The following is an 18,706-nucleotide window of genomic DNA, read 5'->3' as shown; positions in this document are numbered from 1 at the left end:
CTTTGTCCATTAATTAACCAAAGTAAATTTCCTTCACGTTTGGGAAACAAAAGAAAAACCGGGTTGCTCGCACGCATTTAACACTTACACCTGAACATATATAGCTGTCTCTCCTATGGCGTGATGAACCTTTCCCTACTCGCCCTTGTTTTTACAGTGTAGTATATAGATTTAATGTGGTCTTACCCTTTGGTATTTCACAAATATATGGCGAAGTCGAAACATTTTTGCCGGCAGCGTCTTGACTTGCAAGGTGGCCCTGTTGCTCATTCTTGGCTAACATGCCCTTACTTCTGCCCCAACTTGATTCTCCCAATTTACAAATAGTCAGTGGTCTTCCACTCACCCAGATCCAAATCCCATTCTCTTTTACCAAACCGATGTGCCACCGGTGTTCAGTGCGGTTTTGAATCTTATCATTAATAAAGTCCCATTCTTCTTCGGTTTCAATGGAAACTAAATCACCACCAAGGTGGTCCTTGCAAGTCCTTCTGCTCTCGTCCCATGTTTTATGCGTGAGATTAAACTTATAGCATGAACTTTCAAAACAAGCATGTTCGCTGTCTGTCGATAACAGGAGAGAACATAAAATAGCATTTGAAAACGAATTCTTGAAAGCATGAGATCAATGTAGTCACTTTACTTCATATGTTTTTACGTATATGTATATAGCAGAATATAGAGACATTTTAGCTAAGTGTCTGTGTCTCGTATATGTGTTATAAACCTTTCACTAGTTCAAAATAAGCTCGTTATCTCGTCTTAAAGTATAATTTCAAACCTTTTTCACCTTAGTAACCCTCATTAACCTTGGTGGCGGTTCTATAGTTTAAGATGCAGCTTTGTTCCATGTCAGTTCAACGACTTATCAATGTAACAGAATCACAACCTCCCCCTTTTTGGGCCAAATTTTATTTTAGCTCACACTTACATACCAAAAGTAATTACAGCCCTACCTGCTCTCACGGATTGCATCATCAAAGTCTGGATAGCTGAAGTACGAATGTAAAAAATAAATTTAGTTTCTTACTTTCACTGAAATATACTTTTCATATCATCAGAGTCACCTATTTGTATCGCAATTGCCGAAGTTGGAGGAGGCACACGTCTACAGAGTATTTCTTTGACGCATTCAATTTATTGATTAAAATGACTGAAGTTGTCTGTTATTCGTGGTTATCTACGGAAATTCACATTGAGAAAGGCACGACAATAAACTGATGAGAATTTCTAGTCGTGTTTCTCTCCACTTCTTGAGCGCTCTAGCCACTTCCTAACTGCTTTACTACAGAACAGCGCACATTCAAGGCTTCCCTACTTGTTTTGTAATAACGAGTCCGTTAAATTCCCCACGCGTTACTTTCAATTTTCAAAACAGAAATAGACTTCATAGGGAACAACAGTGCCGTCAACTTGCTCTATACTCTCATAAAGCACGCTGAAATAAGCCAATCACAATCCTTGTTAGAATGGTTCAAATAATCTGACTGGTTGAACTAGTTTAAAGCCATTAAAAATGTTAGGCCATCAAAGTTCACAAGCTGCAATGATTCACAAACTAAAATACTTCGGGAGGTTGAGTTTGACACGCCTAAGGTTCTTCAGTCCTCAGGCACAGTCTGAAGTTGAAATATTTGGTGAAATCCGGCCGAATTGTTACTCACTAAAACACCAAAATTTTTACATATGACAATTAGAAAACGAACTGCTTAAGGCATCTGTTTTATTAATGAACCGACGACAGCCGAAATCACAGGAACATGAAGATTGCTCGGGACATAACCGTAAAACTCGGCTGCTCTGACTTCCACTCAACGCAACCAAAAGGATATCAAAGCAAGCTCTTATTCTTTCCCTCGAAGGGCGGCTAATGTAATTTCTGAGGCTTGCTTCACTGCAATGACCGGAGAACGCCATGATGAGCAAGCTGCAATGAACCTAAGAATGGTCGTGGTCGCTCTGATACCGTCATAATTTATGATGAATTTTGACAGTTATGCCACTGACTACTTTTGTTATGTCAGTTATTTTTTGTAGAAAAGGTTGTGGTGATTCATCGTGGTGAATAACAATAAAAGCTAAGTTTTTCGTTTGTCTCACGATGTAGTCACGTGTGATGTAGATCGCGACGTTTCGACTGCATACTGCTAGTCTTCTTTAGGCGATGAGGTCGACTGGTCATGCGTGATCTTATAAAGCATGATGCTCTGCCGTGATTAGTTGTTTTTCAACAGCTCTGATTGGTGCATTTCGATCCTTGCTGATCAGTGATTTGCTACCTCGGCGGTCCGCTGTCACACGGCTCTCCTGTTGTTGCGTTTTTTGATCATGGGCATCCACGCTTCTGGAATTTATATTTCACTATCCCTGTTGGTGTTGTTAGGGTGAAGTCTTATGTGAATTGCCTCTTTGACCCTGCGCGTGTAGTAATAAGGGCCACGATCAATAAACTTTACTTCGTTCCAGAGTGGCTTGTGTCCGTTGTTGTGGGAATGCTCTGAAACGGCGGAGGTCTCGGTACGGGCGAGTCGAATGTCTCGATCGATCGCAGGGTCAAAGAGACAATTCACATAAGACTTCACCCTAACAACGTCAACAGGGATAGTGGAATAGAAATTCCAGAAGTGTGGATGCCCACGATCAAAAAATCAACCAAAGAAAGCGCGCGTTATTTTCGAACTTTAATAGAGATTTGCCTTGTTAGCCGCGATGCGGTAGTGGTTCTATTTTTTGTGTACAAATTGACAATTTTTAATTCCTAATCTACTCCATGTGACAGGAAGGGACACTTCAATTATAACCCAATTTTAATTCATTGCATTCGGTGTCAAACAAAAGATATCACTGTAGCGCCTATCTATTATAGGAGCCTCAAAATGTTAGGCCAAAATTTGACTGTTTGTGTAGGTGTGTGTCATTGGATATGAATGAATATCAATTTGCTTTTAAAAGTTGTAATTATATAATTTTTAACATATCTTAAATGCTTGTTACTTTCTCGTCCGTTTTTTTTTTTTAACTGTCATATTCATATGTTAATTTTTGTAATTAAGAAGGACTAAAAAAAAAAAAAAGGCCGGTGAGGTCGAACCCTTGTTCCTTTTTGTCACCAATTTTTTGTTGGAAACTCAAAAAAACTTTTCATTAAATATGAGTGATTGTACGTAGCTTTAACTACTCAGCTTCTACTTATCATCGTTTTATCGATCTAAATAGATGTAAATGATGTTTCAGCGTTAAAAAAGAATGGAAGTAGTCCACCAAGTTATTAATTTGCCTCAAAGTCAGAATAAAAACATGAGTCAGATGTTTTAGGTAGGTAGATGAAAAAACACATGTACCACTCCAATTATATCCAAACTCCGAGTTAAAATGTTGTTAAATTTTGCATCTGTTTAAACTTATTCGAATTCTGATTGAACAAAGTTATAACGTTCGCTCGCAAGAAGAAAAAATTACAAAAAAATTATTGAAAGCGAACGGTTTCATAAGCCGTTTAGCAAAGACAGGATAACAGCAAAAATCTTTTGTCGCATGATCCTAATTGATGCTGTTTGACACACCGCCATGACGTCTAAATTAAAAATTACTATGACTGCCGCACGAATGTGCCATTCTGGCTTACTTTTTTTAAATAATTTTCCATTGAACGGAAAGTGGATAAACACCCGGCCCCGTTTGATCAAAGGATGAATAAATTTATCCACTGGATAAGCTTATCCGGTATATAAGAAGACTATCCACTGGATAGTTATCCAGCGGATAAAAAGTTGTTGCATAAAGCACGGATAGCGAAGCGTATAACTATCCGATGGTTAACTCGCTCTCCAGGCATTTGCCATGGTGATAACTCAGGCGTTGCGTGATCTTTTCGCTTGCGCGTGCTAATTGCGAGACAATGTGGCAGAAAATGTTGCTCCTTCCCCAGCAAAGTGCGCCAGAAAACCAAACTTTACACCAGTCGAATGTGCAGTTATTTTCAAACAAGTGGAAGAAAATATCAAAATCACCAATAGTAAATTTTCCACGACACTTTCAAACAAAAATAAAAGTCGGGTATGGGAGTTAATAACTGAAAAAGTTAATGCGCCCGGAGTTGCAAAAAAGAACTACCATGGAAGTGAAGGAAAAGTGGAGAGAAATGGTCAGTGGAGCAAATAAAGAAAATAGCAAACGTTCTACTGCAAGAAAGAAGACCAGGGGTGGAAAGAAACCAGATGCCTTAAAGGCTACAACGGGAAAAATTATCGAGCCATTTGAAACAGACCCGTCTTTCAGCGGCATTTTGGGCGGCATCGATTCTGTTAACGCGTGGTAATGTTTACAAATTGGTTGAGGTTGTGGTAATATTTCGGTGTAACCCGCAACGTGCTGAATATGCATATGTCTGCAGTACTTTGTTTTAATATGATGCAAGACAACTGTTTATCTTTCCTTCTTTTGAAGAGTTTGCTTTATTTATAATTTTTTGGGGCGAAAAAATAGCCTGTAACTCGATAAAAATGTAATTTTTGTAAAGAAGCGTACGGTCGCGAGCGGCCGAACTAAAACATTACGGCCAGTGTTAGACCCAGGAAAGGATGATGCTATAGAACTATAATTTGTAGAAAGTTAAGTAAAGATTGTTCAATGATGATAGGGTGTAATAAGAAAAAAGACAATCCTTGTAATTTGCCTGCGTTCCTAAAATTCAATGAACCCTTTCTTTAAATAAATCGATCGAGAAGAGCCAAGTTGCCTTTTTTATCCTGGCTTCTAGATTAAAAAAAAAACCTCAACTTTTAAAACATTTCGACTCACTACTGGTCATTTTCTTCCATTTTGTTAGTGCTGTGAACAAACACTGCTTCAAGTGTCTAGTTCCCTCAGTTTTTTTATTCAAAAATAGTTTCCGAGACGGTTCGCATTACAGTTGTGCTATAACCTGCTTATCAGAAATTCTCCATTAAAGAGGTTCTTGACAACAAATAGTTTTTTTAAATGAAAATAATTCCCGTTTATTTCAATAAATATATTGTCTAAATGAAAAGGAGTATTGCATCAAATTTTCTCGAGCAAATTGCAATTTTTAAAGGGTTCATACATTTTGTACAAATTATATGCAGCAATGCTATATTTTATTGCTTCTCGTCCAAAACAATACCTGGATCTCAATTCAGAGTCAGTGTAAGACTCTAAGGGATCGAGCTGGCAGCGAAAAATTCTTCTCTTTCTACGACGTTGATTGTCGGGCAAGTTACACCGAAGAAGATGTAACCGTCGAGCGGCCATTTTTTTTTTTTTCCGGTGGATAAAAATTTATACTACCTGCCTAACCATGTATAAATTTATCCGTTGGATAGCGAGTGGATAGCGTTATCCATACTTTGAACAACCGATATGAAGCCATGGGTAAAATTTATTCGCAGGATAGCGATTTATCCAGCGGATAAGAAGTTATCCATCCTTTGAACAACCGGGGCCTGAAAACTAATGCTAAAAATCCGTTTATTTTGGAGATAATCTGGAAGCCTATAGCATATATCTGTAGAGCTTGGAACATTCTGTATTAGAATACCTAATAAACACAACATGAATTAGATTTTTAATAGATTTGCCCGCGTGGCGCAGGAAGTTGATAAGTCGAATCTTTTGCAAATGATAGTCAAGCGCTTGGCTTTCGTTGCTTATGATAAACTGACAGAAATATTAAAGGTAATACTTACCAAACGCACAACTTATAAAAAGGGTTTTTGCCATTTTGCAGGATTCAGTTTCACTCTTCATCAAGCCCCAGAAATGTACAAGTTACCACGAGCAGCTGTCGGCAGACAAAAGTTACTGTATTTGGGCGCAGTAAATGAAAGGAAATTTCTTTAGTAGGAGTTAGAATAAATGCAAATGATAACTCTCGGTCGACAGCTCATGACACGAGTCATCATTTTTTTTTCACTTTTTTCAATAGATAGACCAATAAACGGAAAGAAACTTGCACCAGGTGTAAAGCATTGGTTTTCTTTCTAAGATCGAGAATTTAACGGGACAAAAACACTTTTATTATTTTCAAAGTTTACGAAAATGCTGTATTACTCACCGGTGGCCGATGTGTGTGTCCCATCTATTCGTCCAAATAAACAAAAATTACTTCTTAGATTTCAACTCGCAGATGAAATACTGCCGTATTAGTTGATGGGTCTAACCTCGTATGTCATTAATTTTTCGCACACGTGGAAAACCTCGAGTCAAAGGATGCCTTCTTAAAGCGTGAGTTAAATATAACTTTAATAGGGTTGATCGTCAATTGGACAGAAAACCAACGGCGCCTCACGACTAATAGTCAAGCTCTCAGTTTGCAAAACAAATCCCTCCCCCCACCCTTCCCCCCTTATACGGTAAAAGCGTCATGAAGACCATCGCTTCTTAGTCCATCTCTTTGGATGCTAACCTTTTCCATTCAGGTCTAAGTTCCAGTCTACGCCCAGTCATTGCCATGTGTGTCCTGTGAGGAGGAAAATCCCTTTTTCAAGTGCCTCTTCATCCCCATCTATAGTGCTCTCCCATAATATAATTGCAAGATGATCCTCAAATAGTTCTTAGTCTCATCCGCAATTCATTGAGTCAGTCGCCCCTTGAAGCGTTTATACCTATCACATTTGACCGGTGTAGAGGAATAATTCCGTGCATTTCAGAATCATTTCCTTTGTTTACTCTCTTCTGAAGAAGTCGCCTTATATGCTAATTTATAAACAGGTATGACCTAATAATAGAATGTTGTCGATTGTTTTGTCGTGTTTACATTAGCTGAGCTTATGCAAGGCGTTCGTGCTTATCACGTTGCGGCATAAACTGAGCTGGAAAAAGACTGCTCAAATATCTCTTAATCTCTTTGCAGTGCTCGAGGCCCATTAAGGAAAAAGTAAAGCTTGAAGGATAAATTTTTGCAATTTGTCTTTCTAGCAAAGATAATACTTTAGTTGTAACATACGCTGTGATTGCGTCAATTCCTATGATGCACACTTCTCTATACCCCTTTGAAGGTAGGGGAAGAAATGTACGTATAATATCTTTATCCGATTTTATTTTTTTTAGTCACATGTCAAAACCATAATATTGTTCAAGAAGTGTTTACAAGAACAAGAAATGCACTAATTTGGGGAGATGCATTAGCAGGTTTTAAGACAAATGTCTCATTTGTATTGACATTTGTAAATGGGGCTCATTGAATTACCTAACATATCTATTACTGCACTTTGTTCCTTTAAATTGTCTACTGTGTGCGATTTTTCTTCGATCGCTGTAAATGAATTTTGATTATCATAGTTCCAATTTTAAATATCAGAACCCATCGATACATTTACGATTCGAAATAGAAATACTTATCAAAGGAATGCGGAGAACAAATATCGAAAAATTCAAGTGATCCTTAATCCTTTAACTCCCATGAGTGACCAACACAGAATTTCTCCTTACAGTATTAATACAATATCGATCAGACAGGTTATGAGAATAAGGAAAAATTAGAGTTTGAGGATTTTCTAGTTGATCCAGTACCAAATTCTCAGAAGTAGCACCTGAGAATTGTATGGCAGACAGTGAGGAGAATTAAAAATGAGATCTTGGGCATTGAAGGGTCAAAATATGTAATCTCTTAGAATTTCTTTCTTTTTTAACATAGTTATTTATGCATTAACTCAGCATCATCTATCTATTCATCTGCTTATTTATGAGTAATAACATTAGATGTTGGACGAGGCTGCTAATATTACAGTTACAAGATACTGTTTGATAAGTATCCTCTCCGATATGAAACGTAAAAGCATCATCTAGCAAACGTTAAAATGTAGCGCACGAGGATTGAAAGGAGGCAGAAGAATTTGTAATAACTCAGTTCATTCCATGAGTTCATTGAACTTCTAAAGTAGATCTAACCTTTAATGAAAGTCAATTAATAACAGACAAGCCAGACCAACCTGTAGTTACGATAATTTGATCCTTAGTGCGCACAACTTAGCATGTAGCTAACAAAAATTCTTAAGCAAGTACATGTATGCGATGTTCTGGAAAAGTCATTTAGATAAAAGATAGCACTAACTTGCAGCTTGTTAATTGCTAAAACAATAAACAAGAGAACGATCTCACTTAATAGTAGTAAAATAATAGTAATAATAATAATGACAATTTATTGACAGCATTTCTACTCGGTAGCTCTACATCCGTCATACTAACTAAAAACTAACGACTTACATAATGCACAATGCACCTAATGTCAATTTACTTTTACTACGTGACATTTCAACAGCAGATTGAAACTCAGATCGATCGCCATCGACTAATCGCTATTTACTACACAATCGTTCAATGCAATAGAATGTTATTGGCGAACAGTTAAATCCATTGACTTAAGTAGAGTGTTAATTCGGTTTAATGTCACTGCGAGGCTGCAATTCAACTGCCCGTGCATCGCCGACGTCGCTTAAATTGACCTGTGGGCTCTTCCTTGTGGAGTCCTCCTTATTTGAAGCGGTAAAAACCACGTTCATCTTTCTTTTCAATCGCTCTCTGATCTGCAGATAGACAAGCAACAAACGATACATTTCTTTCAAATTTCATTCAAATAGTTATTCATGCTTAAACATTTGTGCTATAATATGCACTTTCCTTATTATTGACTCAGTTTTCTTTTCTTACCTGACTGTTTCGTAAGCCGTTTAGAACGAAAATCAGGAAACCCTGTTGCAGAAACAATTTGAAGATCATTTTTTTACAATATTCCACCTAAGTAGGAAGCGGCGGAGCGTGCGTTGTTTGGGTATCTCAGTGCACAAGACATATAATAATCGTCTTCAAAAATCAATATCTAATAAGTCTAATAAGACTGCTACGAATATATTTCGGGTCAAGTGAATAATTAACAGGTTTTTAATTTTTTTTTTTTAATCATCTAACCATTGCAAAGGGTTCTCTCTTTGGTAAGAGCTGTGTAAATTGAACAATCTAGATTGATTGAGATTAAGAGTTTCAATCGGACACTCACCTGACTAGAGTTGAGTATTGTGAAAATGTAAGCGAAAGCCTTTTGCACAGGCGAAAGAAGACCAAATAGCCACGTGACACCCAGTAAAGGAATCATCAGTGCGCAAGCTTTGATACCAATTCTGAGATCGACAACAAATTGAAGAGACATGTAAAAGACTGAGATGATAATTTTTTTTTCGCAGTCTCATTAACAGGTATCGTAAAGGCAAACTGGTCAAGGAATGAGGGAGCCAGGCGATTGTCGCCGTACAGTTTGACAAAGCAATTTGTTTTCATTATTTTGAATAATTTCATGTTGTGAATCCTACCGTATTTGCTGAATATGGTCGTCTTCACCAGTTGGCTGCACCAAATTGGTCATCTCCTTTATGACTCGTACGAGTATCAAGACGTTGAGCTAAAAAAAAATTCCATTTAAATCACTGAATTAAGTTTCTGGATGTGGTACTCGAGAAGCCAAGACAGTCTTACTATAGAAGTTATTCGTTTAGTATAGGTCGGAAAAATAAAAATAATGATTCCATTACGAGGGATAGAAATTCCGACCCTTGCACCCGGATCCTCGACCACTGAGCTGATTCCGCGAATAAAACTTTCTTAACAGAATCAATTACGCTCAACGTAGCTAAAGTCAAATTTGATATCTCCTTCTAATCCTGTTCCCATCCTCTTTTTTAGTGTTGTGCAATGTGGTACTTTTTTGCCTAGAAAACAGATCTTGGTATTCAACGCTGAAAAAGGTGAAACAACAAAACAACAAAAGTCTCTGGAGGTAACTAGTTTGGTAAACCAAGCACCGTGATATAAATTTATCATAAACTCACAACTTCGATTAACGTTACAAAGGAGACGAATATCCAGATCAGATTGTTAGTCGAAGACAGCCAACAACTAGGAGAATTGAAAAACAAGAATGAAAGTCATCAGAATGAATAAAAAAAATCCAAGGAAAAACGGAACAAGAAAATTAAAACGAACTTAACTTGATAGTGCGCGGGAGAGAGAAGAAAGGTAAAAAGTAACCTATTGATGTGTTTCTTACTATTTATCACTGATATAGCTTTGTATTCCTTCTTTCGCAGCAGCAATGCCAAGTGAAATGGCCATAATGATCATAGGGAGACCTAATCATAAATACAAAAAAATTAATTCAAAGCACTTGACTTGATGACAACACCAAATATGGGAGCATGGTATAACTTTCAATATATGTTGTGGTAAAATTAATAATGGAAATACCCCATGAGATGACGTGATACATGTGCATCTTGGTGTTGATGTTGTAAACTTTCACAACGAACAGGTAGAGGTAGATTCCCTCGACCAACATCCAACAAAAGGCAGCCGTCAGAAAATACTGCATCAGAGCTGCTACTGCGATACAAGCAGCCTGCAAAAGGAAATATGTTTTGTGTCTTTCTGTGCTATTTTCTAAAAATATTTAGAGCAGAAAGATTTGATTAATTAAATTCACAGACCGGAAAAGCCTCTCACCGTGTGTTCTGTGGCGTTTACTCCTGCGAGAAAAATTAGCTGTCCAACTCCGAGGGACACAGAAAGACTCAATCGAATTTGAGACAAAGGTTGACGGACGTCTCTGGTCAAATGAAAGATGACGAAAAAAGAAAGTAAAAAGAAAAACCAAACATGGGTTAAAAAAAAACAAACATAATCAAAACAAAAATAATTCAAATAAAAAATTAAGAAAAAAAAGAAAAACAAGCAAAACAAGACAAACACCAAAAAAAATCAATCAGAAGCTTCAGAATCAAAAGGAAAATAAAAAGCCAAGTTGGTATAGAATAAGAAAACATTAAGGACTGAGGAAAGAGACCATGCATTGTTAATGCTCTTCTAATTGAACATGAAATCTGATGTAAATTGGTAATTTAATCGACTTACTTTACCTCAGTTTCGGAGAAATTAAAAGGAACATTTTGGATAACTTAAAGTTACGTTTATTCCTGGTTTTTTTTTCCTTTGTTGAGAAATTACAATCGATAGTAAGTAGAAGAGGACATGAGAATGTGTACATCATCGATTATTTAACCACCATACTTACGTAAAGAAAAAGTACAAGGCTGATGTTATAAGCATCCCGATGATCGACAAGCTTAATCCTATGTAGGTAATTGTCTTCAACACAGTCTCGTCCTGTTTGGAAAGCTGCGTCACATAGCATAAAAAAGAAAATAGAGACACGCAAATTAGCTCAATTAATTTATATGTATCACTAGTGCTGGAAGAAGAACATACATATAACTGGTTACCTTTGTGCCATCGTTGTAATCAAATAATACAGCAAAATGAGTCAAATGATTGCAGCTACAAACTGTTTCTTCTGAATTGCTTCTCGACGTAACTACATGGCATCCTTCGTCTGAAAATCCGTCGGAGCTGCAAATAAGAAATAACCTCAGCAGGCAAGACGTAGTGTAGGAAATAGCCTTCCATGGTACCAAAAGAGCGAATTTCATCAAAACCCTTTTGATTTCATAATATCGATTACATTATTAGCAGTTCATTATTAGTTTTAATAAGTCAAGGCGGAAACTATTTATAATACTTCCTTGTTAGGCATAGATTCAAACTTTAATTGGGTATATTCAAAATTTTTAGACAGAAGTTGTCGTAGATAGAAGGATTATAGCTTGCAAAAATTATTTTAATAGAGAAAATAATCTCATTTGGACAAATTATGAGGGAAAATTAATGATAAATTAAGGAAAAAATAATGAAACATAACAATTCTAGCTAAGTGTCTCCCACGACAAATGGAAAATAAGAGGACATTCGCAAATACAGCAACAAGCAACTGGACTCCAAGAAAACTCAGGGAAAATATTGGCGGGAACATGGAGGCAAACGGACGACCAAACGAACAAGAAAATTCTAAGAAAAGTAGATGATGTATTGCAATTTTTTACCTATCGCTGAAGCCTCTCCAAAACATACAATTCTTCACCCTTTCTTCTATCTGAAAATAAAATCATTGCGGTTAGAAGAAATAAAAACAGCGCATTCCAAATAATCTTTCTTTACTTTCATCTGACTTAATCTTGCTTACCTTTATGTTTTTGAACTTTAAGACGACATTTTCCAGCAATTTTTTTGGTTTAGGTTCCATTGCTGCCATTATTATTCTGCTACCCAAATATCTGTGTACAAAATGATTTGAAAATGAACCAGAATGTGACACAAATATGGTGGTTTAAAAGAATGGTAGCGGTGGTGACGATACCACACGATTTGCACATTTTAGCCGATGTTCTCTACGTAGGGAAGATAACGCCAGTCGACGGTATCCAGCAGATAAGTGTTCACAAAATGTTTCGTTCTATCTGCTGGATAGCGAATTATCCAGTGGATAGCGTTAATCACCCTTCGAACAACCAGGGCCAGGTGTTTTGAACACAAAGAAGACAGTATTGTTACCTTGTGCTTCCTGTTCCATTCCTGCTGGGTTGACTTTTCGGCAGTATGTCTTGCAGATTCTTATATACGCACCCGACGACCACTGATCCTGAAAAAGATAAATCTATATATTTCCTTCAGGCTATAAAAGAAATAAACCCTATGAGTGTTGGTTTTGGAAGCAAAGCCTGCGAAAACTTGTGAGCTGTCCTTCATGAGAAATTACGTCAACGCTGTTTAAAAAAATATAAATTTTTTCAGACTGAAGACGACAGGTAATACAAACCGTTATCTGCAAAATTCGAAGACGCAATATTAATGTTCGTTTGCCATTCGTGTACGTCGAAGTAAAAGTCACTTGCATTTTGGCGGTAAGCCTTTTGGACTTCCAGCACTGTCGGACAAAAAAATTGACTTCCTGCTTATGGATAATACGATCAAAAATATGACTAATTGAAGAATTAAGAGACAGACAACATCCAACATAAGCGTTTTTAAATGACTCGGGACCCACTCAGTTGTTCTGAGGCCAACTGGTGCTCACCCAAGGTTAAATTATTATCCGAGTTTCTGATTCTTTCGTTCAAAGCTTTTTTGAGATAATTGTCTTCATTGTTTTTAAAGAGTCCAATAATCATCAAGATTATAGTCAATAGTCCAATAGAATTATGCTGAATTCTCTTTTATAGCTTTCACATCTGAAATCAGTTTTCACACTACTCCTCGGCTATCTAAACCCAGCTTAGAGCAATCCAGCCCAGATGTAAAAGTCATTATCCTATCTAGGAGATAAAGTGTCAGTCACTGAGACCGTGAATAAGCATCGACGAAGAAGATTATCACAAACCTGATAAAAAGGTGGTGTTTTAACTCACCCATTTTGTGGCTTACAATCTTTATTGGAAGGTGATGCTTTCCATAATTAAGAGCAAATTTCTCGAAGGCGACAGCCACATTAAAGATGGACTCTCTTCCTCTTTGAAACTCGTTTATGGTGAACTGGCCCTCATGAAATTTTGTCATGTTTTCAAGACTGACGATGAAGTTTTCAAACACGTTTACAGCCTCCTGAAATCACGTAAAACGTTTTATTCATGTGATTTTTAATAATATTATTGTAATCTATGCCAACAAAGTGTTTCTAATCACCTATAAATTTGTTTTGTTACAAATAGTTACCCCTATGCCATGTATTTGATTAATTATACTTATAGATCATTAATGACGCCAAAATGTGTAAGAACAAAGAAACGGATCATTGATGTGCTCAATACTCCTAAAGTTTTATTTTATCCATCACCAAACAGATGCGCGGCAACTTGGAATCGGCTTTGTTTGATAAAAAGTAAAAACATCAAAAAAGGAACGACTAAGGAGAGAGTTTTGATGTTAAAGAAGAATATTGTTCCGGTCCTAGAACGATATAAGTATGCAGAGTGTTGTTTGAAAGCTGTTTTTTCCTTGGCTCAGGTGGCATTATCAGATTTCTTTCCCGTCATCTGTCTCTTCCTCTGTCATTATTTTTCTTCACATATAAAAGTACACACATGCATATATGTAATTATATACTCGTTTTCAAAACGTTGCCATTTGAACATATGTATATTTATAATAAAGTTCGGATAATATGTTGATTTAGCCAAGCCTTAGAGCGGAGCTCGCATTCGTGCGGAGCCCGCACGTCTCAAGGGCACAACGCCTTGCCCCGGCCAGGACTAGAAACCAGGTCGTCCGACTCGGAGCCCAGTGCACTGACCACTGGACTACTGGACAAAGCCGTGGCGTTGGCGTGCCCGCGGTACAGTTGACCACGCATGTTAAAAGTAGCATCTTGTACGGTCGTACGGTCGTACATCTACATTTTTTCTGGCTTGATGGGTTACTACTATTTTGTATAATTAAGGGGCTACGCTCTGCGAGCTCCGCTATAACGCGCGCTGTCATTGGTTGAAAGAGCGTGCTCTATGAGAGTATAGAGCACAGAGCTGAGCTCAAGCTGTCACACTATCTGCCAAATTGTACTATGTTCGACCTTTTCCGGGACTTCTTTTTAGCTTTTTTTCGATAATTGAAAGCGAAATTTCGGAACAATCGAGCCAGCAAGTAGCAACAGAAGAACCAGGCGCCGTAATTTTAGCCGCTTCCTAAATGCTTTACAACAGAACAGAGCATAGTCAAGGCTTCTCTATTTGTTAAATGATACATAGACCTTTTCTTTTTCCATTCAAAAAGCTTCTGATAAAAGAAACTAAAGGGAAGTTGTTCAAATGGAAATAAAATAGCTGCTGTCTAAATAACCATAAAAGTTTTGATCCCTTGATGTGAAATATACATGCATCGTGCATCACATTTTTGGATCCAAAAAGGACAGGTGTATATATTTAATGTATATTTTCAATTGGCAACGATTCTGAAAAGGGGTGTATCTTTATATACACATATATCTATATCTGAATGTATTCTGCATTTTAATATATGTCACTGGTGGAGTTAGCTACCTGCAAAGAAGTGTTTCTGTCGCTATCAAGTCTGCCAAGTTTGGAAACATATTCATTTGCCTGAAATAATGAAAACGTCAGTTACAGGTATGCACTAATTACCTTCTAAAACATAAAAGATACAAGGACCGCATATGATCATAACACTCACCAACTTCTGAACTGAATTTGAAGGCGACGGCGATGAAGATGGCAACGGCAACGGCAAGGGAAACAGCGATGGCGAAGGTGAGGGCAACGGCAACGACAACGGAGACAGTGATGACAATGGCAATGGCATCGGTGAGGGCAACGGTGCTGCTATCGATGGCGACAGCGACGTATGTGCCATCGCTGATGCTGATGGCCATGCTGTCACAGGTGGCAATGAGGGCAAAGTTTTCAGAAAATAAAAAAAGAAAGGACTTCCCTGAAACTGATTTATGTATTCCTCCTTGTACCAATGTTTTGTTACTGAACGTATTTGATCCCCAATTGATTTGATGACAAAGTTTCCACATTCCCTTTTAGTGATATTCAGAAACAGGAAAATCCCGTTGGCATTGAGAAGTATGACAGATTTCTAGAGGAAATCTTACTAGCCTCGCTCACATGAAAATCATGCTGGATAGCCCGATTGATCCGCCATAATCGCATTTACAACAAATCTTTTCATTTCTTTCATTGAGCCGGTTCTGAAACCTTTATTACGATTTTTACTAGATGTGCAATTAGTCCCAGTTTGTTTTTTTTTTGATGCTCGATATCAAAATGGTAGGGATAGATAAATTGAGTGGTACTATGGTCTATAACTAACGCACCAGCAAAAAATTTGAGAGGAGTTTAGTTTCCTGAAGACTCCACCGAACTCTTTTATCTTCACCCCATTTATTTGCGTGATCCGTGTGAAAGCCAAACTTATATGGATAGCTAGCCGACTAAGGCTAGGAGGGGGAGTGGTTCCTCCATATTCTTTATATTCGATTGTCGTATACATTTACACGTTTGCAACATAGAAGGGAAATAGAGGCATGAAAACCTAAGATCAACGTGCTCATGACTGTGTAATCCATGATAGTATTTCTATCACGCTAAGGGCCAAGACACGTTTTTTAGTCTATTTGCACTTAGGAGGCGCAAATTAAGGTATCTCACAAATGTAAGCTTTGGGAGCTACCCCAAACAGATTAGTAGATATGCCCTGATCATCCACATGGGAATCCTTGACTATAAATGCCACATTACTATTTTCTCTTGGCTGGTTTTCTCTCCATTTGCTGATAGTCAGTGGCCTTTCATTCACCCAAGTCCACTCTCCGTTCTTTTTTTCAAACCGATGTACCACTCCAATAGTCTGCGATTTCGAATCTTGCTATTAATAAAGTTCCATTCCTCTTCAGTTTCAATGGAAATTGGGTCACCTCTAGATCCTTCACAAAGACCTCTGTTATACCCCCATTTTAATCCAGAACCCATAAACGTGTAACAAGAATCTCTACAACAATCCTTAAAACAGTGAAACAATTCGTCAGAAATAATCCTTTGGAGATTTATCGAAGGTAAACAAATTTTCTCTCAGAAGCGCGTCCCCTCTCCTCTACTCATGAGGGTAAAGCTAAAATAAGTCCATTATCACGATGTTCTTTGACCCCGTTGCAGCAATATTTCATTCATCACTACGAGACACTCCATAATTTTAAGTCCTGAACGACATGAAAGTAACTGGCATAGATAGATCAAGAAAAATGGCCATTTTAAAACTAAAATAAAGTAATTGGTTCCACGCAATGAGGGAATGAAGGCAAAAGGTTGTATCATCTTATTACAGTCTGATAGCACTTTTCTTACGCTCAAGGGCTTTGAGGACTCTCTTAGTTTACCTAAGTGCGTTGTCATCTTATTTTTGCGAGTTTCACAAATAGAGGCGTGCAGCTGAGCCCTTTGGGTCACTTGTAGGCCCAGATTACTGCCATTCGAAGACGTCTTGACTATTATTGCCACATCTCCGACGTCAGTTGGCTATTTTTCTTTACATTTGTTAATAGTCAATGGTTTACCACTCACCCAAGTCCAATTACCGGCTTCTTTTTTCAAACTAATGTTCCACTTATCATATAGCGATTTGTGATTTTGAATCAGGTCATTTAAAAAGTTCCATTCTTTTACGGTTTCAATGGAAATTAGGTCAGCCCCCCGCTTTTGACATAATTTTCTGTTATCGTTCTAATTTATTCCTTGGTGTTGAAACATGTAACAGGAATCTTTAAAACATAAAATCTAGCATTCTGGGGAAAAAATAATAAAAAATAAAAGGAGAATAACTAAAAAAAAGGAATCCAAAAGTGTTGGACTTAACCTTTGTTCGAGGCTTAAATCATCATTTATTTTCTCACCTTCTCCATGTACTTCCTTAATCTAAGTTAGTATTACTGTCGAGGAAAATTTAAAAATCTGAGTTTTTATTTTGTTTGTTTGTTTTTGTTTGTAACATGTGTTAACAGCAATGTCACTTTTGAGTTCACTCACGTATGCAGACTTACTGTAATGGCACCCAAACTATGAAATCACTTGACTTTATAATTATAATTCTTTCAGAAGCAAGGCCTTATTCCCCCTTACCCCCCCCCTCCTCTCCCACCCTAAAAAAAAGGCAAAACAGAACAAAAATACTTAATTTGTAGGACAACCTTTTGTAAAAACGTCCTCCTTAATCCTCAAATTCCCAAGTAAACTAAAATAATACGAATTAAACTTAGAAATTCTCCAAGAGCTTTAGCAAAGTTCGCTAAACACATACGCCAAGAAAACCTTATCTTTGCCGCGAACTTCGCGTTGAGGAATCTGTCTCAAAAGATACTTGACACGTAACATTAATATTCACGTGCAGCCGAACTCTTCAATAGCACGTGCACCTACGTAACGCCCTTCAAAAGTAAGCTATTCGCAAATGACACAAAAGACAGGACACCTTTTCGCAAAATTTCAATATTTTTTAATTCCGAATCCACCACACTTTCAAGGGTCCATTCATGTAGTAGTTCCTTTTCGGGAATGTACGCCATAACGACCATCCCTCTGTGTTTAAAGTAAGAACGCAAATATTTTCCGGTCAAAATGCCTGCCACCAGGCAGAAAATGATCCACGCTTTGAGTTTTTGGCCTTTGTAAACTTCGGAAGACTAGACTTCAAACTTCTCGCCACGCTAACGAGCTATATGCGAGCTCTCCAAAAGAAACGCAGGTTACAAGTCACATTTGTGTTGCTGACTAACATAACTTCAACATGTCCTCTGTGCTAAGCGCTGAGAAGAATTATCAGGAGGTTGGGATACTTCTCGAAAGTTATGCAATTCCTCGATAGCCTCTTGCAATCTACCTTTCTCCCAATCCAACCTTCTCTTGTGTTTAAACAAGTCTATGTCAACACAGAAAAAGTCAAATATTTTCAGACGTTACTGTTTAGTTTTCGAAAATTTATCGACACTCTCCCGAGTGATATTTACATTTGCATAACCCTGAATTTTAAGGGCTATCTCGATTAATTAAAAAAATATATTCTAAGACTTGATTTAAGATGTGGAAATATACATTTCGATGTATTAAGCTCAATTTTGAATTCATTGCGATCAGAGGAGCAATTTTCCTCTCCTTGCTAAAAGGTAGCTACAAGTTTTTCAAACATGGTTTGCTCTTCCGTTAGATAACCGATAGTAATTAACACTATGTCATAGAGACTAATTGTTTGGCGCTGAGCTTTTTGGTATCGAACCACAAATAGAACTCAGTGGTTTAGGTTAGGT

The 18,706-nt window shown here is 37.5% G+C and overlaps 3 protein-coding genes across 8 annotated transcripts in view; 1 reads left to right on the top strand and 2 right to left on the bottom strand.

The window, feature by feature from the left end:
• The window catches only part of LOC149051659 (replication factor C subunit 1-like), a 232,892-nt gene that overhangs the window by 198,191 nt on the left and 15,995 nt on the right, over window positions 1-18,706 (top strand). The window lies entirely within an intron of this gene.
• LOC149051661 (snaclec coagulation factor IX/factor X-binding protein subunit A-like) lies at window positions 152-5,878 on the bottom strand. Its single transcript, XM_089214573.1, has 3 exons — window positions 5,706-5,878; window positions 957-992; window positions 152-564 (listed from the first exon to the last, which is right to left on the bottom strand). Exons 1-3 carry the CDS (start codon window positions 5,764-5,766, stop codon window positions 152-154), a joined length of 510 nt encoding a protein of 169 aa, XP_089070699.1. The 5' UTR covers window positions 5,767-5,878.
• Window positions 7,603-17,330, bottom strand: LOC113672858 (adhesion G protein-coupled receptor L4-like). 4 transcript variants are annotated; one of them, XM_089184192.1, is made up of 16 exons: window positions 15,079-17,330; window positions 14,928-14,987; window positions 13,305-13,497; window positions 12,716-12,823; window positions 12,451-12,538; window positions 12,083-12,173; window positions 11,943-11,992; window positions 11,286-11,412; window positions 11,078-11,181; window positions 10,510-10,612; window positions 10,255-10,405; window positions 10,058-10,139; window positions 9,840-9,906; window positions 9,324-9,412; window positions 9,014-9,134; window positions 7,603-8,709 (listed from the first exon to the last, which is right to left on the bottom strand). In XM_089184192.1, the coding sequence occupies exons 1-16, from the start codon at window positions 15,256-15,258 to the stop codon at window positions 8,650-8,652; spliced, it is 1,674 nt and encodes a 557-aa protein (XP_089040318.1). In that variant the 5' UTR covers window positions 15,259-17,330; the 3' UTR covers window positions 7,603-8,649. The 4 variants fall into 4 exon arrangements, with proteins under 4 accessions (XP_089040318.1, XP_089040313.1, XP_089040324.1 ...); XM_089184187.1 differs by lacking the exon at window positions 7,603-8,709 and having other exon boundaries at window positions 8,754-9,134; XM_089184198.1 differs by lacking the exon at window positions 7,603-8,709 and having other exon boundaries at window positions 8,754-9,134; window positions 10,058-10,085.

The sequence above is a fragment of the Pocillopora damicornis genome, chromosome 1 (genome assembly GCF_964200805.1).
Source record: "Pocillopora damicornis chromosome 1, jaPocDami1.2, whole genome shotgun sequence".
NCBI lineage: Eukaryota > Metazoa > Cnidaria > Anthozoa > Scleractinia > Pocilloporidae > Pocillopora > Pocillopora damicornis.
This window is presented reverse-complemented; position numbering and strand designations above follow the sequence as displayed.

Excerpts from the sequence above, each read along its gene's own strand:
- LOC113672858 (XM_089184187.1), bottom strand. The coding sequence starts at position 15,258 with ATGGCACATACGTCGCTGTCGCCATCGATAGCAGCACCGTTGCCCTCA. Across the intron at positions 10,613-11,077 it reads GCCTTGTACTTTTTCTTTAC|AGACGTCCGTCAACCTTTGT; the intron begins GTAAGTATGGTG and ends TCATTTGACCAG. Across the intron at positions 9,135-9,323 it reads GACCATATTCAGCAAATACG|AATTGGTATCAAAGCTTGCG; the intron begins GTAGGATTCACA and ends TGTCGATCTCAG.
- LOC149051661 (XM_089214573.1), bottom strand. The coding sequence starts at position 5,766 with ATGAAGAGTGAAACTGAATCCTGCAAAATGGCAAAAACCCTTTTTATA. Across the intron at positions 993-5,705 it reads TTTTATAAGTTGTGCGTTTG|CTATCCAGACTTTGATGATG; the intron begins GTAAGTATTACC and ends TTCGTACTTCAG. Across the intron at positions 565-956 it reads GATGCAATCCGTGAGAGCAG|ACAGCGAACATGCTTGTTTT; the intron begins GTAGGGCTGTAA and ends TGTTATCGACAG.